Raw genomic sequence first — 24,771 nt, forward strand, 5'->3', positions numbered from 1 at the left:
CGGGGCCTCGGGTAGGGTGGGTTGAGGCCTCCTCGAGGTAGGGTGGGTTGAGGCCTCCTCGAGGTCGGGTGAGGGGGGCTCTCCTCGGAGCGGGTGGCCTCGAGGCCAGGGGGCTAGCCTCGGGGTGGTCACCTCGAGGTGAGGGACAGACCTTTGAAGCGTGCCTCGGGGTTAGGGCCTCGCAACGAGTCGTTGTCCTCGGGAGAGTCGGTGGGCCGCCTCCTCTAGGGTGGCCTCGCCTCGAGTCGATTTAGTGGGTGAACTTGTCACAGATGCCTATCAAAATATCGGTCAAAAATACGCACGGATCACCTAAAACTCAAAAAATGAAAATATCAATATTTTTCTATTTCAAGACTCGTTTGAACTTGAAAATGCTGACGTTTGCAAGCTCGTTTCTTGTCGTCACACGCCTACAAAAAATTTCGGCCAAAAAATCATTGGAATCACAATATAAAGTTGAAAAATAGAAAAATTGGTATTTCCTGTGTTGCTCCTCGTTTGAACTTGAAAATGCCGATATATGTCCGAACCAACGTACGACATTAAATAGTTTGTCATGGACATCACAAAAAATTTTAGCCAAAAAACCGTCGAGATGAATATCACAATGAGTAATACGCACATGAAAAATTGAAAATTTGTTATTTCTCGTTTCAGGCCTCGTTTTAACTTGAAAATTTCAACGCACGCCATTAAGGTTGTCACGGATGCCCACAAAAAATTTCGGCCAAAATTCAAACGATGCCCGCAATAAGAAATATGTATTTTTCTTTTTTTTTCCGTGTGTTATTAATACATGGATTTTGAGTGATATGTGTGTCCGACTGTTTTTTTGGCCGAAATGATATTCCTCTAAATGATATTCCTCTAAATGATATTCGATCTGTTCTCTTTTCCCAGTGGGAGAAGGGGTAGGTAGGGGACATGGCGGTGATTTAGGAGGGATATAACAGCACCTATTTTTTCATCATAGCGACTGGGTTCTTAACATCCGCATTTTATCCCTTGCTAATATTAAATTGAAAGTAGCATGGAAAAAAAATTTAGTCGTAATAATTACACTTTTAACGGCTAAATTCCTATCGTTCATAGTCAAATTTCTTGCAGTGACAGTAGACTTGGAATGGAAACAAAAAGGACTGCAGAAACTCAATTTCATTTGTAATCAAACTGTATCCCATGTTACTGAGACCATCCACAAACAAGCCAAAATAATCTGTAATGTAAGTTTTGGTAACACATTAATCTTCAGGGCATCCAACCATAATATAATGGACTAGTATAGAAAACACAGATCGCTTGTACAAAAATGTGAACTCATGAGAGTGGTTCCAAAAAATTCAAACTAATGCTTAGCGTGAGAATAATGGTTGTCATTAGGATTCCTCTTCCCGCTGAAAACAGCTAGTGCCTTGCGAACAGGGGGCTGCAGAGGAGCCTTCTTACTAGTATGGTTGAGAAAAATAGTGTCCGGAGTAAATATGTCATCACCCTACAAAGAACAAATAAAAACTTCTGAGGCAACGTGGAAATTTAAACGTAAAATGTTCATCATAATACTTAAAAACAAAAAAGAGAAGATAAAGGAACATTTTTGCTGAAACCAACCTTGTTCTTCTTCTTCGTTTTAGGATAAAGATACTTCTGCGGAAGCTGGTCCTCACGTAATATTGGGTTCTTGGTAACAGCATCTCTACCCCCTTGAGGTAAAGGCAGGGAGAACTGCAAAGGGAGATATCAGTAAAAAAGTTTTACATTCTAGCTACGTTGCTCGGAATAAGTTCAAAAATATTGTCGAGTGTGCCACAGATCCCCTCCAAAAGCTAAACATTTTTGGAGGATCCACACAGATTTGACAACATTTTTAAAGTGTCCGAGCTACACAGATTCTAGGATATTTAGGTGGGACTGGAGAGGATTCCAAGCATTGGCTACCGCGTCTGATAAGACTCTTAAACTAAGTTGCTTGGAGTCTCCAAAATTGCTGCTGCACCCGTGTCGGATCCTCCAAATGTACACTACTTTTGGAGGATCCGACACGCACCGTCGACGTTTCTGAAGAGTCCAAGCAACATAGCTCTTCAAGGATTGCTAAGCATTGTACACATTTGAGGTCCCCTCCACGTGTGTTATGTGCTGGGTGTAACTTAGATAAGTTCATATTTGTCACTTTTTTTGTACATTGCTTCTGTTTTTCCCAATTGAATTACAACAGAATGCATTCAAGAATCAAATTTGAGTGGTCTGTGAAGCATAACCATGGAAGTTCTCTCTAAATTTTAGTTAGTGATTTTGTAACGAGTTACTGTTTTCAATTAGGCTGCGGGTTGTGATTTATAGAAGTGTAAAACTCGGACATTTTTAGGAAAGGAGATGTCATTTCTCACCTTTGTCCCTCGCAAGGATATACGTGGTCTGCGTGCCGCAATCACAATACCATTTTCGCCAACAGTCACTGCTACCTTGCGTAAGGTGCCTCCATTTCCACATTTGGGACAGAAAATCCTAGTAACATCTGTTGTCACTTTATAGCAGGCATGGCATTTCAGTACCCACCTGAAAATAGATATGCCACTATAAGCAAATGATGCAATCAAATATTAGAGGATTCCTAGCATCTAAGGCAGCAGTGTATTGACTGGATCATTAGGAATATGTCAATGGTCCGCTTGCAGCATTCATGATAATTCTGGCAAGTTTATGACATGAACAATAGACAATGGATATCACAGCAGCTTTTACATACCTGTGCAGCTCACGGATCTGCATTCCTCCAGGTGCCACAAGGCGTAAACCCATTTGAAGAATAACATTTTGCATTGCATAATCAGCTGTCACACAGGCCACACTTGACTCGGACAAGGATTTTAACATCCAACTTTGTTCACTACTGTTATCATCCACAAACGATGTCTCAATGCTCTCATCCATCTGGCTGGCCATCTCTGCATCTTCCCCTCCTCCATCAGCACAGTCGAAATTCTTCCCTTCATCTTCTTCAAATTCTTTACTGTCTTGCTTAGCATCATTTGATTCAGTCCCCTCAACGGAAATGATTACATCTGCATCCTCTTGGAGAGCTTTTGCAGAATTTTCTTCAAGCCGCATCTGACTCAAAATCGTAGACAAATGTTCTTCACCATCTCTTACTTCAGAAACCTTACCAGCCTCAGCATTCGCCTTGGGATTTTCTTCAAGGTTATGGTGCATAGAGATATTGTCGCATTGACAGTTGTTGAGGTTTTCATCTACTGTATTTTCAGTTACATCTTGCAAATCATCCATTTTAGATGATGTCTCAGACATTTCACGTCTAGCTTTTCGTCTGAGAAATCTCCTATGAGTACTTCTGCTCACAGCGGGTAGCCAATCATCACCATGATCATCATATTGTCCCTGTGATGCATCAATTCCGTCAGCAACCATCTTCTTACCTTCAATCTTCACCTCTTTTTTCTGTGGCGAGTACTTTTGAGGTTTACTGAAGCCATCATCCGCAGCCATCTGATTCTCAGAATGAGAATCACCACCATTCACGACAGAACCATCTCTCCCACTTTGTTGATCAAGAGGGATAACATTCAAACTCAAATCTTTCAAGGGAAGAATTCTAGAGTTGGTGTTTGCTCCATTATCAAGTGCATGTTCTATTGCTTCCCATTCTTTCAGATTAGGGACGTTAGCGCCCCATCCAGGCAAGTCCTTCTCTGGCAACCTTTTCACATTAACCAGGTGAATAGGTGGAGGGCAATCTCGGAGATGTTGAGTTCCATGAAATTGAGCCTCCAATGTGTGAGTTAAAGCAATGAGCTTGAGATCCACATCAGAAAGTGTGTGCAAATCACCAGTAGCCCTTGCAAAGCTGATAACTGCAAAGCCAGGTAACACATCATATTCAACAAATATACAAAAAAAATTCTATATTGACGAACAAATCTCTAACTAGACTATAAACACTATTGACTAACTCTACAATTTTTTCGATAAAGTTAGACTCTTAACTCTAAAATTGGGATCAGACATACCCATTGAGAGGTAAATTGATAACAAACAAACAAGATAAATAAAAAATTACCGAAATCAAAATCAAAACTATCCCACATATTTTCCCTGTAGTGTTTCTTTCGATGAATCAAAACTTGCATGAATAAACAACCATTCTCAAAAACAACACCAATTGTCTATCAAAGGAAAAGTTTCCAACCTTTCTTAAGAGAATCAGGGGAAGGCTCCATGGTATCAACAGTGAACGGAAGGAAATTGAGTGAACGACGGGAATTCGGGTCACGAATCTCTGAAAGCACTTCAGGTATCGAAACAAACCGATCAGCAGAATGGTTCAGCTTATCTCCGCCTTGAATTATAGCGTTTGTGTCCACCACCGCCACCGCTATCCCCTTCGTCGACTTGCAGCTCCCTACCAAAACTCCGTTACCTGCCTTCGCCGTTTCTGCAGCTGCGGCGGCGGTCACGGTGGACGGAGTAGTACTAAGTTGCGGCTGTGGAGGTGGCGGCGGTCGTTGCTTCACTATGCTGCTCCAACATGGTGGTGGTGGAGGAGGCTGGGTATCCATGGCTGTGGAGCCCATGCGGAGGGGAGAAGGAAACTCTAAAACCCTACAAGGAGCCGTTTAGAATATTGGTTATACACATAAACATACACATTGAGTTATTGATTATTGGTTCATGGTTATTAATTATTATCGGTTCGATTATTATTTAATAGTTGCGATTTATTATTAAGAAAAAATAGAAATAAGGTGAAAGATCAAATGAACGATGAATGTGAGTTGATAAATTACATCTTCATTAAAATCAAACACGAATCACATGTAGATTAAGCGAGAGTTTGAGACAACCTGAGTATGAAACTGAACTCTAAGTTAAGAACTTTATATATCAAACGAAAAAGGGTCAAAATTGCCCTTGAACTATGCAAAATAGACCACTTATACCCTTCATTACATTTTGGGATCAAAAACACCCCTACCATTATTTTGAGAGACTAGAAATACCCTCAAGAGTTAACAACAATGATGTGGCACGTCACATGGCACTAATTTCGCCACCTAAGCTTGCCAACTAGGCTACCCAGTTACCCACTAAATTTTGACTCAATTTATATACTCCCTCCGTTTCAAAAAGAATGGCCTTGTTTGACTTGGCACGGAGTTTAAGAAAATAAAGAAAAACTTTTGAATCTTGTGATCCTAAATTAAAGTTATGTCAAATGTACAAAATTGCCCTTTAATCTTGTGGCCTTAAACATGCCACATGGAAAGTTAAAGTTAAAATGTTGCAAAAAAAAAAAATGGGTCATTCTTTCTGAAACAGATTAAAAAGGAAATAGGGTCATTCTTTTTTAAACGGAGGGAGTATAATTCAAACCCTCACCTATTCTTGCTAGATCTGACCCACTAAACTTAAGAGGCAAACATATCTGACGACATCTCCTGCTACGGCGATGTCTACGACGACGCAGTGGAGGATCTAAATCAATTTCTTATTGTGTTGTCCTCTAGAAATTGAAATCTAGAATAATTTATGTTTCCTTTACATTGTACTCTAATTAATCAGGGTTGGTTGGAATTGCCAATTATGTTTGTTGTTCATAGTATTAATTAATTAATGTAATAAAATGTTATGGTAATGAAATTTATCTCTCTTTTTAAAATCTCTTTATATCTCTGATTTGGGATTTATGAAAAAGTCCAGTATGAATTTATTCTCTAGGGTGGCCGATCACTCTCAGCAGGGGGGTGAGTCCTAATTGAAACTAAATTCTTTGATGGAGAAGTTTAGCGGGTTCTTCTAAATTGAATTCTTTAAGCGAAATTGTGTTCTTCAAAATATCCTAGCCGGTGGTCTATTGAATTGAATAACCAAAATGAGGTGAAAAGATGAGATTGGCCTCTTAATTTTAGTGGATCGGGTCTGGCAAAAATGGGTTAGAATTTGAATTATAAATTGGGTCAAAATTTAGTGGGTATCCTAGTTGGCAAGCGTAGGTGGCGGAATTAGTGTCATGTGGCATGCCACATCACTATTGTTAACTCTTGAGGGGATTTGTGGTCTCTTAAGATAACGGCAGGGGTATTTTTTATCCCAAAATGTAATGAAATGTATAAGTGGTCTATTTCGCATAGTTCAGGGGCATTTTTGACCATTTTCCGTATGTCAAATGATATAAATATTATTAGTTAATTACTATAAAGTTATCTATTAACCCATTAAAAAAAATCAAATCGTAAGAAACGATAACCCGATAATAAAAAAGTAAAATCATTATCAAAATTGCTAAATCAATAATCCATTATCGATCAATCAATAATTTTTTCCGTTCTAATGATTAATTTCAGTTTGATTTTGAAAAGCCCTATTTCAAAGAGAAATTTGTCAATATCATCCTATTAATTCTTTCTAAACTCTTCGTAAAATAAATTAGATAGTCATTATTTAAGATCTAAAAATATATAATTGGAAACCTCACTAAGAAATTATCACAAAACACCTCCGTAAGATTTCCAACACATATAACTTCATTTTGGGGTCTGTGTTTTCAAACTGCAGTGTATATATAATTAATAGATTACCAAGTGGTGTAACTCTATAACAGAAAGCCTTCTCTACATCATTTAAGAGTCTTTGGTTGCCTATGCAAATGTACAGGAAGGGCCTCTGAAAATGATATGCAACTAACTCTGAAATTTAAGATTTAGGGGGAGAACAAAGTGTTGAGAAACTACAAAAAGTGATCAAGGTGCTTATCAAAGATTGATACAAAAGCTCCTCTATCTTACTATGATCAGGCCTGATATCTCATTTGGTGCGCAAACCATGAGTCAGTTTCTTCAACAACCAAAAAAGAAAAAAAACAAAGGAGGCAACTTTGAGAATTGTTAGATACATAAAGGGTCAACCTGATCAAGGGGTCCTGTTATCCAGTACACAAGATAACAACATCATTAGGACGACAGACCTAAATAGATATTCTTCTTAGGGTTCATCAAGAACCTTCATCTATTCTTCTACTTCTCTAAATCTTCTAAAACTACAATATTATTAACCCAAGTTTCATGTCCTATTACAATCTAAAAGATAGGCAGCATACATAATATTGATACTAGGACGACAGACCTAAACAGAACGGAGGATGGAAAACTACCCTTATCACTCCGGAGAAAGAGTGCTTCATACACTGGCACATTCACTATAACTATTAATCCACATAGAATCACATGTGACAAAACATTTCCCACTTCTTGTAGTGTTGCAGCCATTACAAGTTTCTTCATTCCCCAAATGAAACTAATTAGATTAAGCAATGCAAGTGTGGCTGTGATTGTGAACATAGCAGATGAGTTGCCAAACTCCATCATCTCTTGCTCGTATCTCCTCTGTACATCATCGTCTACTACCTTTGTCGTGAGGGCAAATGCTGTCTGAGAGAAGCCTAATTGCTTAATCACTGCATCTATGAACGCGAAGAAGTATGAAGTTGTCCTTCGAATCAACAACATTCTTTGCAAGTTCCACCATGACTTGGGTGTGTCACCACAGCTAATGGATTCAGCCAAAGAATACGCAAACTTGGCGGTGAAAACATATGCAAAAGGCAAGAACCACAGACTTGACACCTGCAATATAATGAGTGATGAAGACATAATTAAGTAAATAAAAGGTGATGGTCATGAAAAAAGTATAGTTTAAGCTTTCAGATAAGATGGTCACGTAAGTTGATTTACCTCTGGGAATAAGGGGATGCCATGAAGCAGAGAAAGAGAAGTAACCAACACATAAGTTAGTGTGGGAACAGATAGAGGGGCCCAAAGAAGGTAAATGCAATATCCCATTTGGGCACCCAATTTGATTTTGCCATGGCCATATATGAAGGGACAATATTTGGATATGAAAATCTGAAGCATGCCTTCTGACCATCTCTTATGTTGAACAAGAGCAACATCTAAGATTGTTGGAGCAACACCTAAAAAAGCAGGTTTACTTGGCTTATAGTATATTGATTTCCATCCTCTGCATTGGATTGTTAATCCTGTGATTATATCTTCCACAGGAAATCCATACAACAGCCCCATCTGGACAAAAAAATCAAACATATGTTCTCAGAGCTCGAACTCGAAACATCTATCAAAACAGGATGAATGTTTTAACATTCCACTACACCCTTTGACGGTATCTAGGAATTAGTACCTGTTTTCCCCATTGAGTCCCCTCTTCATAGCTACAATTTGCAACAACTTTTGATGCTTCCTCTAATTCTTCCACAGTTTTATAGGTGGATTTTTCTTGCAGCTTGTTATTCCATTCAAATGTTTGATCCTCAGAGAATTTTCTACCACAAAGACTTTCCCTTCTGTGTAAACACCCCGTGCCACAGTACAAAGCTGCTCCATATCCTCCCAAACCAGCAAGTTCAATCTACATGTCGAGATTTGAAGTTTCTAAATTGTCTTATATACAAAAAAATTGTTAAAAGAGGGTTGTCAAAGAATCATTTCTACAACTTACCTCATGAGTAACTCGAGCTATATTTCCGTAAATATCATTCTTGGTTGCATTATTGTAACGTTGAGGATACTGAACATAGGCTACCTTGTGCCCTTGATTTTCATCCATGAAGAAGCACAGTGATTCTCTTATTGCATCTGGATCGTTCGAGTACATGTCACAATCCAAGTTAAGAATGATAGGTGCATTACTTATTTGTGACGAAACTCGTATCTACACACATAAACAAATTTATACTGTTAAAAAGATCGAGACAAGAAATTACTAATAATAAGTTTCATAGCTTGATTTACCAATGAGTTCATTGATCCAGCCTTGAAGTTATGTGGCAAATTTGGTTTTTTCTCTCGTGACATATAGACAAGTGTTGGCAGTCGATTTCCATCCATGTCGACCATGTTATGATCCCTTCCATCTATTAAAATCTGAAAAGATACATATTACATTTCTCTTTTTTGTATTCTGTTAATTTTCGACGTTAATTAATAACTGTTGTAGTAACAAAAGCATATATAATGTACCTGAACAATTGAGTGGTGATCTTGTTTTGTAACTTTAGTGTTCCATTCTGAGAACCCTTTGTGTTGAGCCTTAATTTCATTGGGAATGCTACCATTTTCTATGGAGGCTTCAATCCTGCTTTTCATATCTTCATATAATTTCTGAAAAAAGTTTACAAGGAACACATTAATATAGATGAACTAAGATATGACTCATTTGTTTATTTGAACTCGAAATGACTCATCAAATTGTCGTGTCAAAACTCTACAGTATTAAACTTCCTTCGACTAGTTCATGTGTTTACTATTTTGAACCCCTAGTCAAATTATTTTGGCTCCGCCACTGATTGAGTCATGACTTAATTGTTACCTCTTCTCAAATCTCAAGTTCTCACCTTGATATTGAACCATTCTTGTGCAAAAACTTTGTCATTTAAATTGGAGGCATCATGTTGAAAATAGGCAGCAGGGGACCTAGGCTCCACATTGAATCTCTTGCAGAAAGGTATCCAATATTTAGAGAATTGAGAGGCTTCAAGAAGAGCATAAAATGTATATTGTGAACCCCCATCATCAGAAAGGTAAATACTCAACTTTTGAGTAGGATAATTATATGGCATGACTGATAATATTGTGTTGATCACCATTGTTGGAGGCTCCATTATTGGATCTGCTGTACAAACGAATATGTCTACGTCTGGCAAATTCTCCTCGTATCTGCAAATAATTAGTCGAAATCAGGAGTCGGTGTAGTTATGCAAGTATTAGTAATACATTAATCAGTTATGAGGATATTTATGTATTGTTTCATGCAGAAATTCATTATACAGGATTTAGTTATTCCATTTTTTATTATATACTATACAACTATACATCAATTCCCTTATAAATTATACAGGTATTAGTTATGAATATTTCTAAATTTCAAACAAATATCGTATTAGTTTTATATATAGTTCTAACTCCTAACCAATTACCAAATGATATTACTTATGCAAGATCTAATACATGTGCGACATTTCTCCTAATCAGTTATCAAACAATCCTTTATGGGTTCATCCAAATAATTTTTTTTGGATTCAGATGATATATACATATGGTAAAAATCACTGAATAAGTATTTTCGATGTTTCAATTTTCAAGTGTCTTAGTTTCATGTACTATAAAACTATACATCAATTCTCTTATAACTTGTACAGATTTTAGTTATGAATATTTCTAAATTTCAAACAAGCATCGTATTAGTTTTATATATAGTCCTAACTCCTAACCAATTACCAAATGAGATTACTTATGCAAGATCTAATACATGTATAGTATTTCTCCTAACCAGGTTATCAAACAATCCCTTATGGGTTCATCCAAATAATTTTTTTTGTATTTGGATGATATATACATATGTTAAAAATCACTAAATAAGGGTTCTCCATGTTTCAATTTTCAAGTGTCTTAGTGTGTCAATATTGTAGTGCCTTTTTAAACTTGCCATATAGAATCATAGAATTGAAAAACTTATTAAATAAAAGAAGAGATGTTTTTTTAATACAAACTAAAAAGAAAAGTAAGACTTTATTAACCAAAACAAAAAAAGTAAGACTTTTAGGGGTCGTTTAGTAGAATGTATAATGTATTAGTAATACTTATATTAGTTATGTTTCCATTAATTATACATAGATTATTTCTTATGCATTATTTGATTTTGTGTATTAAAATAGCATTCATTATATAAAAATATTCATTTACAAAAATATTTTGATGGAAAAGATGTAAAAAGGGGGTTTTGAGGGGTAAATATCATGCTAATGCATGTATTAAATCCATTTGCTTACTAACATTTAGAAATTCATGATATTGGTAATACACTTCTCAATACACAACAGAGTGTATATGTTATACATAGCATGAAAAAATGTACCAAACAACTCCTCAAAGTTCTAACCCACAAATCAAATAAGTTGTGATAGAACTTCGAATGCAAACTCGAAATACTTAAAAGCTAAATCATGAATTCAATTAAGAGTGGATTTTGAGCAAACGAAAAAAAAAACTTTCAAACAGGGCAAAAAGTGGAAAATCAACAAATTGAGATCATACTATTAAAAAAGTCAATAAAAAGTAAAAAGTAGAAAAAAAGGAAAAGAAAACTGAAGTTAAAAAAGTGAAAGACCAATCACCAACCAAGCATATATACCCAAGTTTTATCAGAAGGAAAATAATTCAAAATTTAAAGTTAAATATATTGAATTCAAACTGTTTAATACTTATCGTTAAATTCATTAGACTTTTAAACTTTCAAATTAAAAATATAGTAATATTTTTTGAAATCTTAATAAGTTTCAACGAGGAAAAGTCAAACCTGAGAGAAAGTCTGTTCTTATAAGGATAAGTATATATAACATTCCAACGAACAGATTGAGTGATAATCCAGTAGAAACCAAAGCAAATCTCAGCTAAGAACATACATATCCATGCCAATCTACCAGATTCACCTTTACTTGGCATATTAATTAATCTGTATAACCATATTAACAAAATACCCACAAATATTGTTGAAGCAAATAACTTGTATATAGTTTTTCCTTTAGCTTCCTTTGTCTCAAATAATGGAAGATGCAAAGTTTGTTTCCCCATCTCTCTCTCCAAGATACACTTCACAGACAAAGGAACAAAAACTTTATATACATGCTTTATTATTATATTATAAAGTTTAGATATTGATTCAAAAAAAAAAGTTTAGATATGACTGACTATGGGTCATGGGTGGCTAAAGTTGAATATGCATTACATAAAGTATATACACATTTATTTCAATTTGTTTGATCTATTTTTGATTCAGAACATAACATAATTTAAAAAAATAAAGAGAACGTTTGAATTTTATGATCTTAATTTAAAGTTATTATAATTTTATTAAAATATCTTTTAATCTTGTAATCTTAAATATGTTATATAAAAATTAAATATTAAAGAACTGTTGAAAAAGACATGATTAAATAAATTGAAATATCGAGAGTACTTTTTTGTTTAGTCAATTTAAAAAAGAACGTCTTTTTTTTATAATTTTTTTATTTGACCTTTTTATCTGACATATTTAAAATCATAAAATTATATAATATTTTTAAATATTTTTAATTTAAAATCACGAAATTTACTAATTTTCTTCACTTTCTTAAATTTCACATCAATAAAATTAAATAAATAAATTAAAAACGTGGAAGTATGACTATTTTACTATTTGTACCTTACTAGATGCAGCAATAGGAGGACCACATTAAAACAATTATACAATATGCAAGGCGGGCGGGGCCAAATGTATCGTCTAATATATTGTTTTCTCCATTTTAATTTAGGTGTCATTTTTCAATTATTTTTAAATATTTTAATTTTTTTATTATTGTCATTTATAATAATATAAATTTTATTTTGATATATCTAAATTAGATTAAAAATTAAAAATACTTAACTTTCTAAAATCAATTTCTATATAAATTAAGATAGAGATGATTAAAAATTATTATTAAATATTTGTTGTAAATTTAATTCTTATAATTTTATCTGAGGTTGCTCTTGAAATTTATAAACACCTGATTTACTATATATTAGGAGCGAGAATGTTGAGGAGCTCATTAATACATATAAGATATACATAAAAAAAAATTATATACATTTAACTAATAAATATAATTATTTTAACCAATGGAATAAATATATTAATTGTCTTTTTTTTTAAAATAATGATTAAAAGGGAGTGGCCAAGGAGAATATAAAAGAATTAAAAAGGTGCAGTGACTCTTGCCTCTACAAAAGGACAACATGATGTTAGCACGTGGACAGATGATTATCTTGTAAATTTAATTTGGAGAATAAAAACATAATAACATGCTATGTCAAGTTAATTATATTAACGAGCGTCACCTTCGAAAAGATTTTGAATTGCGCGATTTGAATTTAATCGAAGCTTTAATGTAGGCTACAAACATCGGATAGAAAATCAAAAAATAAAAAAATAAAAAAATTATAATGTTAAGATTTCTTTATATTGTTAAATATATTCACGATTTAATTTTTTTTTAAATTATCATCGTATATAAGTTAAAAATTAAACAGCTTAATTTACCATATAAACAACATGAATTAGAATAACTTGGAAAATCTCAAAATTATTTGAAAAATAAACATAAAAAACAAAAGAACCACAAATGTAGAGAGCTTTTTTATTTATTTATTTAACATTCAAAATGCTAATAATTTTTGGAAATAAATGAGTTCATTATTCAGAAAATCATTCAACTATGATAAAAAAATATTTATATTGATGTGAATATCAAATTTATAAATACGTATCATGTGTATGAATATACATGATTAATCCAAAGTATTACTTCATTATTTTAAGTTACATTAATTTAGTGTAAATGTCCCGCGCGAATAAATATTAGGGACTTTATAAAAATACACACTCTCATAGCTCTTTTTTTCTGCAACAGTACTTATACACACGATAAAATTATACACTTACATAATGTATAAATCTTGTATAAGAAATATTTAGAAATTATATCAAAGTAAATATTTTTATGTATAAAATAAAATTTTAAATTTATCTATATAGTGTGGGGTTGTTTGATCTCGAGTTTTTTTTTTTAGTTAAATCTAAACCAGCCCAAGTATAGTTAGAATTTTTTTTCAATATCAAACCAAGTCAAACTAAATCACTAGTTAGATTATATTTTTCAAGTTGATTCGAGTGATTCGATTTTCAGTTCAATTAGGTACACCCCTATATAGATATATAAAAAATACTATGAAATCTATATAATTAATGAGTAAGTACTTGGGAAAAAACCGTTGAATGTGGCCAATTTTCAGCTAGTTACATGGTTGAGTGGCCATTCTCCATATTGAATGATAATTAGGTCAATTTTGGTTAGTAACATAATTGAATGGTCATTCTGTTTAATTTTCTATAATAAAATATGACGTGACATTTCAGTAATTAGTAGTGATCATAAATTTTTAGCTAGTTCCATGACTGAGAGTGGTCATTCTCCATATTTAATGATAATTAGGTCAATGTTAGTTTAGTAACATGGTTAAATTGTAACCACTGTGGTGCATTGGTGAAACTGCTCTATCCTTAATTAGAGATTTTGCGTTTGATTTCTGAGTATGGAGAAAATTCTATTAGAAGTGTCATCCGCAAATGAGCTCTACAGTGCGCAATTAGATTTAGTCGGGGCTTCAATATAATCTCCGGACACCGAGTGGAAAAAAAACATGGTTGAGTGATCATACTTTCAAATACATCACTGGACTTCTGGATATATAAGTGAGGGATATATCCGAGAGGGGAGAGATGTATCCGAGAGGAGATAGGATATCCTGATACATCACTGGACTTTCGAAAACATCATCGGACATCTGAATACATAGATGAGGGATGTATTAGAGAGATGAGGATGCATCAGAGAGGGGATATGACATCTCGATGCATCACTAGACTTCCGAATACATCAGCGGACATCCGAATACATAGATGAGGGATGTATTAGATGAGAGGAATGTATTCGAGAGGGGGATAGGGATGTATCAGCGAGAGAGTGATGTATCCGAGAGGAACTTTTTAAAATGGTAAGCAATTTTAGAGATCATGGTAAAATATGATGTGTATTTAGGTAATTTTTTCTTATTTTTTCCTAATAAGATGTTACATTTTGTTAGTGCACATGAATTTTAGATTAATTATATGGCCAAGTGGTCATTTAGCCTATTTGACATTGTTGTTGGGAGGTCAGAAGTGCAATTTTTTAAAAGTAGAAAGTAGAAAAAAAAATGAAGTTAAAAGACCAATCACAGACCAAGCATATATACCTAAGTTTTATTAGAAGGAAAATGATTCAAAATTTAAAGTTAAAGATTGAATTCAAACTCTATAATTCTATCGTTAAATTCATTAGACTTTTAAACTTTCAAATTAAAAATATAATAATATTTATTGAAATTTTAATAAGTTTCAACGAGGAAAAGTTAAATTTGAGGAAAAGTATATTCCTTTAAGAATAAGTATATATAACATTCCAATGAACTGACGGAGTGATAATCCAATAGAAACCAAAGCAAAGCTCCTAAGAACATACATATCCATGCCAATCTCCCAAACTCAACTTTACTTGACATATTAATTAATCTGTATAACCATATTAACAAAATACCCACAAATATTGTTTAAGCAAATAACTTGTATATAGTTTTTCCTTTAGCTTCCTTTGACTCAAATAATGGAAGATGCAAAGTTTGTTCACCCATCTCTCTCTCCAAGATTCACACAAAAAAAGGAACAAAAACTATAAATAGATGCTTTATTATTATATTATAGTTTACATATGATTGACTATGGGGCTAAAGATGAATATACATTACATATAATATATACATATTCATTTCAATTTGTTTGATGTATTTTAACTTGAAACATAGTTTTAAAAAAATAAAAAGATCTTTTTAATTTTTTTCATCTTAATTTAAAGATATTACAATTGTATCAAAATGTTATTTAATTTTATAATCTTAATTATGTTATATAAAAAGTTAAAATTTAAAAATGGTTAAAAAAATAATTTAATTTTAAATAATAAAATTTTACGTCGTTAAATTTCGTATCAAATTAAAATTAAATAAATAAATTTAAAAAGCGGAAGTATGACTAGTTTACTATTTATAGCTTACTAGATAAAAACAATTTGTTATCAACTCAGGAGGACCACATTAAAATAATTATACATTTATGTGAATTTAGTAATTTCGTCTGATATATTATTAATTTAGGTGTCATTTTTTTATTTTGAAATTTTTATATTATTTTTAAATATTTACAATTATTATTGTAATTTATAATAACATAAATTTTAAATATATAAAGTTTATTTTAAAATTTTATATCTGAATAACATTTAAAAATATTTAACTTTCTAAAATCAAATACTACATAAATTAAGATAGATATAATTCAAAGTATTATTGGTTGTGAATTTAATTATTATAATTCAAATAGTTTTTGCACTTATGCTAAATAAACGATAACGATTTTATGTTAAAAAGGATAAAACACCCCCTATCTTCGTATCCTAAATTCGTCATTGTATATAATATGTATAAAAAATATATGCACACTTTTATACTCTATTATTATTATTATTATTATTATTATTATTATTATTATTATTATTACTTTAATGTGTTTAATTAGATTTTTTCTCTTAGCTTTGTCAAGTTTCGTTTTCTTGTGATTTATTTCTTGTTTTTTATACCAGATGTGGAAAAAAAACAAAAGTTAATGTACCTTTAAAGTTTGGCAGTACATGACCGGGTTGGTTCGGATTTTTCAAATATCAAACCAAACTTATTTGTGTCGGATTTTTTAAATCTATAAAACCAAACCAAATCAATAAAATTCAGATTTTTCGGGTTTTTTCGGTAAAGTATTCATACAAACATATAATTTACTTGTATTTCAAATATTTCTTTAGTTCTACCCAAATACAATTATCTAAGGTGTTTCTTAAGAAAATAATACAAAATATGATATGAGTAATGACACTAAAATATCCAACAAAAAAAATAATAATAATGAAATCGCGTAAAACAAATATTGCAAAATTAACAAGTTATAATGAAAATGATCAAAATTTAAAAGTACTAAATCATGCTAAAATAAGTTTAATAAGTAGTATTAGTCTAAATATTAAAGGAAATTAAAATTAGATTATGTATTTGAATTGTCTAAACCAATGTAAAACCAAAGAACAATTATTCAATATTATTGTCATTCTTAGTGTTGAATTGATTTTCTTTTTGCATTAGTATTAATTTGATTTTGATTTAAGATTTTATTATAATTTTCAATATCTGTGAACTATAATCTTTATTGAACCACTCAGAATTCTAAGTTTCAAACTTGAAATAATATATTAAAAGATAAAAACTATGAAAAAGTATTAGAAATATTTAAAAATTATATCAAAGTAAAATAAAATTTTAAAATTATATATATAATGTCGGGTTGGTTTGGTCTCGGGTTATTTTTTTTAGTTAAAACCAAACCAACCCAAGATAATCGCGTTTTTTTTTCAATACCAAATCAAGTCAAACCAACCACTAGTCAATTTTATTTTTCTCAATTTGATTCGATTTTATATACGTTTGACATACAAGTTGGCAAGTGATGGTTGGAAAAGAAAAGTGAATAAGAAAAAATTGGGCCAATTTTATAGTGATTGAGTGGTCCATATTTTAATGATAATTGGGTTATTTTTGCTTAGTAACAGTGGTGATGGGTAAAACTTACCTGCATTGGATGTTTAAAGTCAATATATGCATGTCATGTATTTAAATTTATAGTTCATTTTACTTCATTAAATCACGTAATAATGAAAATTGCATTAGCTTGGTATAAACATTCGGTGCGGGTAAGTATTTTCCGTGGTGATGAACTTTCGGAAAAGGCTCATCTTTATTATTCGTTAAAAGTTTGGCTCATTTGTGTCATTTCTATTTGAAAAAAGACTTATTCATGTCATTATTGTTTAATGAAAAACATTTTCGATTCGGTAAAATTATTTTTTTCCACGTGATCAATTATGATTCGGCTACGTCATTAATTAAATTATTTTTTAAAAGGAAAAAGGCTCAAATATACCATCGGACTTTGAGAAAAGACTCATTTATGTCATATGTTAAAAGTTTGGATCATCTATGTCATTTCAGTTAACAAATAATAATACGGATGAGTCTTTTCTCAAACGAAAATAGCATAAATAAACCACACTTTTAACAAATAACACAGATAATCTTTTCTCAAAGTTTGATGATATATTTGAGTGTTTTTCCTTTTGGTTAATTTTCTCTAGTAAAATATGACGTGATATCTTATTAGTGCGCATGATTTTTTTAGTTAGTTACATAATTGAGTGGTCATTCTCCATATTTGATATTAATTAGGTCAATTTTGGTTAGTAACATAATTGAATGGTCATTCTCTTTAATTTTCTATAATAAAATATGACGTGACATTTTAGTTGTGCTCATAATTTTTTAATTAGTTAGATGACTTAGTGCTCATTCTCCATATTTAATGATAATTAGTTGAATGTTGGTTTTTAGTAACATGGCTGAATGGTCATTCTCTTTAATTTTCTCTAATTAAATATGATATATATAGTTTTATTTTAAAAATATAAAATTGCTTATTTTTGTTTGAATTTTAATAACTCTTTTCTCCTAGGGATAGTGATCTATTACACCTTGTTTGAAAATAATCTAAATGAGCAATGATACTAAGCAAATACCGGGAAGGTTTTGAAAATAATTTTATTGTTGAAATTTTTATGCTGGAATAATATATATTATTAAAAAATTATGTAACAAGTACTATAAATTATAATAATTAAAAATTTTAAATATTTAAATGATAAATAAAACTTAATGTGTGCAACATAAATTGGAACAAAGTAAGTAACATACATTATTTTAAAATGATATAAAAGTACTATAAGTCATAATAATTAACAATTTTAAAATCTATAAGACATGAAAAATTTATGAGTGTCATGAATTGGCACAAACAGAGTAACATATATTATTGAAAGTTATAAAAAAATATTATAAATTACAATAATTAATAACTTTAATGATTAACTCTTCAAATTTTATCTATATCACATAAATTGAAACAAAAAATTAATATATATTAGGTTCGTACTGACACACACTCTTATAACTAGTATTTTATAAAAGATAATTATGTATCTCATATAACTAATACTAATTATTTGAGGCTTTTTTTTGTTAGAATAAAGAAAAAGTCTGCACAAACTAATACTCCATCGATTATAATATTTTATTACAAAGTTTGTCCTTTTGTTTCACATGCTATTAACTTAACATCATCGCTTGGTAGATGCAAGGACCATTGCACCTTGTTAAAAATTAATATAAATATCTTATTTTTTTAATATATATTTATTTACTGTTATTTTGATATTATTTTGATGAGCAGCTATAATTTTAATTTTTAATGTGATTCGAATGTAAGATTTTAAAATAAAATTTATATATTTAAAATTTATATTATTATAAATTATAATAGTAATAATTAAAAATATTTGAAAATGATATAAAAAGTTCATTTGGCTTTCAAAATAAAAAATGACACTTACATTAAAACGCGGGAAAACAATAATAATATACCTTCATCCCCTTGGCAGTGTATAATTGTTTTAAGAGGAACTTTCATGTATGACCACTCAAAAATAGCCTAATTACTCTCCATAGCTATAGTTTGATAATTACAATTCGTAGCTACATGTTATAGGGAGGAGAGAGGTGAGCGAGATTGGGAGAGAGAGGGAAAAAAGTGGGAGAAAGGTGGATTATATATGTATATCGGTTAGATAATTGTATATTATACGTATGTATTTGTATTTATGCAAGCGAGATTGGGAGAGGGAGGAGAGAGGCGAGCGAGAGTGGGAGAGAGGTGAATGTATATGGTATATCGGGTTAAATAATTGTATATTATACATATGCATTTGTATATATGGCAAGCGAGATTGGGAGAGGGAGGAGAAAGGCAAGAAAGATTGGGAGAGGGAGGAGAGAGGCAAGAGAGATTGGGAGAGGGAGGAGAGAGGCAAGAGAGATTGGGAGAGGGAGGAGAGAGGCAAGAGAGATTGGGAGAGGGAGGAGAGAGGCAAGCGAGAGAGGAGTGGGAGAGAGATGAATTTGTATATGTATATCGGTTAGATAATTATATATTATACATATGTATTTGTATATTCTAGAGAATTATACATATACAAACGTGGCTAATTATACAAACTAAAAGTCAGCCCACGTAATTAATGTATAATGTTAGTCGCGAATGGTAATTATAGCAAACTATAGCTATGATGAGTAATTAAATAATATAAATTTTCTTAATCGCATAATTTTCTCATGTTTTAATGTGGTCCTCCTACTGCTGCCTCTAGTAAGCTACAGATAGTAAAATAGTCATACTTCCACCTTTTAAATTTGTTTATTTTATTTTAATTGATGCAAAATTTAAGAAAGTGAAGAATTTTTTTGAATTTTATAATTTTACATTAAAATATATATTAAAATATTATATAATTTTATGATTTTGAATATATCAGGTAAAAAGTTGAAATTAAAAAATTATAAAAAAAAGAAAGAAAAGATACGTTCTTTTCTAAACGAACTAAACAAAAAAAGGTATTGTCTCGGTTCAATTTGTTTGACCTACTTTTCTTTTTAGTCTGTTTAAATAAAGAATGATCTTTTTTCTTTTTAGTAGCTTTTTAATCTTAACTTTTCACGTAATATATTTAAACCTATAATTTTTTAAAAAAAACTAATACAATTGACATATCCTTAAAGGAAGACAACAAAATTCAAATTCCTCTTTATTTTCTTAAACTCTATTCTAAGTCAAAATAAAATGGAACGGATGAGCATATATTATATGTAATGCATATTCTAACTTCAACCACCCATAGTCAATCCTATCTAAACGCTAAATGAACTACACACAAAAGAGTTCCTAATAAAATTATTAATTTTTATTAAGTTTTAATTATTTTATTTGTTCTTTTAAAATATTTTAGTTTCTAATACATTTATTTTTTTATTATTATGGCTATACATAACATATTATTTTTTTAAAAAAAATTAATAATATTTTAACAAGACTTCTCATTAGTCAATTTAGATTACAAATCAATTCAATTTTTAATGAATTGAAATAAGATGAGCTAATAAATAGGAAGGTCAATAATCCATCGAAATGTGAATGAATTAAACGAATTGAGTTTGATTTCACCACTCCAAACTGTACTGGTGCACCAACAAATATAAATTTCAAAAATCTTACACAAGTGAATTATCATGTTACCTAATAAGGACCTATATACATTTTAAAATCAAACATGGTCATCTAATAAAAATAAATGAAACCACATTCCATAAAACACTTAAAAAAAATTAATGTTTTTCCTTTTACATCCATTTTCTTACCAAATCAATAGTTCATATTCCATAAATCATTGAAAAATTAATGTTCTTTCCTTTTACATCCATTTCTTACCAAACCAATAGTTGACTTCATAGATTCTATTAATGTACATCCAATTTTTTGCCACTAAATAAATTCTTGATAATAACAAATTAAGTAGAGTTATTATCAAACATCAAAAAGGAAAAATGGAGAGACAATTCTCAAAAATGATTTTCATTTTTGCTTTATTTTTTATTTCTTATTTCATCTGGTATGAATTCTTACTCTAATTCATTTCTTTTATTTTCTTCTCTTTTTTAAATACTAACACACATTAGATTAATTTTATATATGATCAAATACTAACACACATTGGATTAATTTTATATATGATCGCTAAATTTTATCTGTTGTAACAGTAAAGTTATAAAATTATTACTTTTTTCTTTATAGTGCAATCAGCAGACAAACCATGTAATCAGGCTTCAGATTGTGTCAACACTTGTGGTCCAACGTTGTTGCCTGCTTGTCTTAACCACGTATGTGTTTGTGCAAGACGTATGATGAATGAAAATAATCATCTCCTTCATGAACCATCATAAATTTAATTAGTTTATTGTATTATTGAGAGTAATAATATAATGATCATTTTGATTTATATATTATAATTGCATCAATAATATCGATTTGCAGCATTTTGTTTGGGTCCTTAATATTGCAAGTGCTTTTATTATTTGAATTTTCATATATTGTTCAGACTTTGAAATTGTAATTTATTTTGAGTCAATGGGTATTTAGTGAATTAATTTGAATTGGGTTATGAAATTGTAATTATTTAGGGAAATTTTCACATATAGCCACTCAAAATTAGCTTATTATGCTCTATATATAGTTATAGTTTGCTAATTACGATTAGTAGCTACATCGCTGAATACGACATCCTGTTCACTTTGCTGAGATACCACTTGGAATCGGGAGATACCAATTGTACTCAACTCATACCACAAGCTACAACTCGCACAAAAGGAGAGAAGAAATGGAACGAATTCCTAGAATGCTTCATAGCTTTCCGAAGATTAGATGTGGACGTCAACACACCAATCCGCAGGAGTCTATTCCACATTTGCTCTTGTACTGGGAGACTGGTAACCTAGGCTCTGATACCAATTTGTCACGACCCAACCCACCGGGCCATGCATGCACCTACTCTAACGCCTAAGTAGGAGAACCCTCAATTCCCAATTATAGTAAAGACATGCGGAAGATTAAGAAAACTAGAGATAATTTAAAATTCATGAGATTTTTATAAAATAAAGATTTTTTGTCAACAAATCAAGTTAAGACTTGTAACTTATTAAGATTTCAATAAATATTACTATGTTTTGAATTCATTTTACTTTAAGGGTGTGTTTAGTATGAAGGAAAATGTTTTCCTGGAAAACTAGTAGATTTTTTACTTTTATATATATCGCATATCGACTTCGGATACATTCGTCAATGTCCTGATACATCGCGTCTCAATTTCGGATACATCACTCAACATTTTGATACATCGCATAAAGTAATGTTTCAATACATCGCGTACATCCTGGTATATCGCTTAAAGTGATGTATCCAATCGATACATCGCGTAAAGTGATGTATCCGACTGATACATTGCATAAAGTAGGAATTTTTGTAATTTTTATTTTTAAATGATAGGATATTTTAGAGAATACAGTAAAATGAGTTGTCTATTTAAATATTTTTTTCCTTAAAAAAACGCTACACGATACGAATTTACTATTTGAAATTTATAGATTTCAGGAGCAGCCTCAAATAAAAATTATAATAATTAAATTGTACAACAAATATTTAATCTTTTTAGTTATCTCTATCTCTATCTCTATCTATATAGTATTTGATTTTCAAAAGTTAAATATTTTAAATTTTTAATGTCATTTGAATGTAAAATTTTAAAATAAAATTTATATTATTATAGATTATAACAATAATCAAAATTATTTGAAAATGATATAAAAAAGCATTTGACTTTGAAAATCGAAAATGACACTTGAATTAAAACGATAATATGAGACGAAATTACTAAATTCACGTAAAATTATAATCAATAATATACATTCGCCCGGCCCGCTGTGTATAATTGTTTGTTTTAATGTGGTCCTCCTGCTGCCTCTAGTAAGCTACAAATAGTAAAATAGTCATACTTGCACCTTTTAAATTTATTTATTTTATTTTAATTTATACGAAATTTAATTTTGTGATTTTACATTAAAATATATTAAAATATTATATAATTTTATAATTTGAATATGTTAGGTAAAAAATTGAAATTAAAAAATTATAAAAAAAAAAGAAGAAGAAGAAAAGAGACGTTTTTTCTAAACGAAAAAAGTATTTTTCCGTTTCAATTTATTTGACCTATTTTTCTTTTTAGTCAGTTTAAAACAAGAATGATCATTTTTCTTTTTAATAACTTTATAGTCTTAACTTTTCACATGTTATATAAAAGACCATAAGATTAATTTTTTTTTGGTACAATTGATATATCTTTAAATACAGACCCCAAAATTTCCTTTTTATTTTCTTATACTTTGTTCTAATTAAATCAAAATAAGTTAGAAAAATTAAACGGATGAACATATATTATATGTAATGCATATTTAACTTCAACCACCCATAGTCGATCTGTCATATATGAACGTTAAATAAACTACACAACAACAAAAAAAAATATCCACATGTTTCAATTTATTATAGTTATTTTTTCTTTTTAGTCCGTTTAAGAAAGAATGATTATTTCTTTTTAATAATTTTTTAATTTTACCTTTTCCTGTGACATATTTAAAATTACAAAATTAAAAGACATTTTGAAATATAATTGCAATACCTTTAAATCAAGATGACAAATTATTTTCTTTTAACTTTTGTTTCAAGCTATATATGGAATGTAATGCATATTCAACTTCAGCCACCCATAGTCAATCATATCTAAACTTTATAATATAATAATAAAACATCTATATATAGTTTTTGTTCGTTTGTTCGTGTGTATCTTGGAGAGAGAGAGAGATGGGTGAACAAACTTTGCATCTTCCATTATTTGAGTCAAAGGAAGCTAAAGGAAAAACTATATACAAGTTATTTGCTTCAACAATATTTGTGGGTATTTGTTTAATATGGTTATACAGATTAATTAATATGCCAAATAAAGGTGAATCTGGGAGATTGGCATGGATATGTATGTTCTTAGCTGAACTTTGCTTTGGTTTCTACTGGATTATCACTCAGTCAGTTCATTGGAATGTTATATGTACTTATCCTTACAAGAACAGACTTTTCCTCAGGTTTGACTTCTCCTCATTGAAACTTATTAAGATATCAATAAATATTACTATGTTTTGAATTCATTTTACTTTAAGGGTGTGTTTGGTTTGGAGGAAAACATTTTCCAATTTTTCCATGTTTGGCTGGGTTAAAATATTTGGAAAATGTTTTCCAAAACAATTCATTTTCGTCAAATTTAAGGAAAATGACTTCCCTTCCAAAATAAAGGAATTTTTTTTCCAAAACTCTACTTCATCCTTTAATTGTTTTTTCTTATCCTACCATACCTGTAGCCGACCTTCCCCATTCAATATTTTATAAAAAAAAATCGAATATATTTTTATCTCTACCCCCAAATCAGCC

The 24,771-nt window shown here is 30.6% G+C and overlaps 3 protein-coding genes across 3 annotated transcripts in view; 1 reads left to right on the plus strand and 2 right to left on the minus strand.

Annotated features, from left to right (window-relative positions):
* Nucleotides 1-1,140: 1,140 nt before the first annotated feature.
* Nucleotides 1,141-4,623, minus strand: LOC102598034 (RNA-binding protein NOB1-like). Its single transcript, XM_006344837.2, has 5 exons — nt 4,208-4,623; nt 2,750-3,872; nt 2,391-2,559; nt 1,612-1,725; nt 1,141-1,495 (listed from the first exon to the last, which is right to left on the minus strand). The coding sequence occupies exons 1-5, from the start codon at nt 4,590-4,592 to the stop codon at nt 1,349-1,351; spliced, it is 1,938 nt and encodes a 645-aa protein (XP_006344899.1). The 5' UTR covers nt 4,593-4,623; the 3' UTR covers nt 1,141-1,348.
* Nucleotides 4,624-6,880: 2,257 nt separating this feature from the next.
* Nucleotides 6,881-11,735, minus strand: LOC102591207 (cellulose synthase-like protein E6; the record flags this gene model as incomplete). The annotated part of the gene is made up of 8 exons (XM_015307583.1): nt 6,881-7,640; nt 7,749-8,096; nt 8,212-8,439; nt 8,530-8,742; nt 8,823-8,954; nt 9,051-9,191; nt 9,425-9,746; nt 11,386-11,735. Coding segments are annotated over 8 exons (2,280 nt in total), but the record flags the coding sequence as incomplete, so codon positions are not given.
* A 5,720-nt stretch (nt 11,736-17,455) lies between these two features.
* LOC102591531 (cellulose synthase-like protein E6) overlaps nt 17,456-24,771 on the plus strand; it is a 17,134-nt gene continuing 9,818 nt past the window's right edge. The window contains exons 1-2 of the mRNA XM_015307584.1: nt 17,456-17,494; nt 24,112-24,428. Coding sequence (XP_015163070.1) covers nt 17,456-17,494; nt 24,112-24,428 — 356 coding nt within the window. The remainder of the gene's footprint in view (nt 17,495-24,111; nt 24,429-24,771) is intronic.

Source organism: Solanum tuberosum, unplaced genomic scaffold (assembly GCF_000226075.1).
Source record: "Solanum tuberosum cultivar DM 1-3 516 R44 unplaced genomic scaffold, SolTub_3.0 scf00056, whole genome shotgun sequence".
NCBI classification, from domain to species: Eukaryota; Viridiplantae; Streptophyta; class Magnoliopsida; order Solanales; family Solanaceae; genus Solanum; species Solanum tuberosum.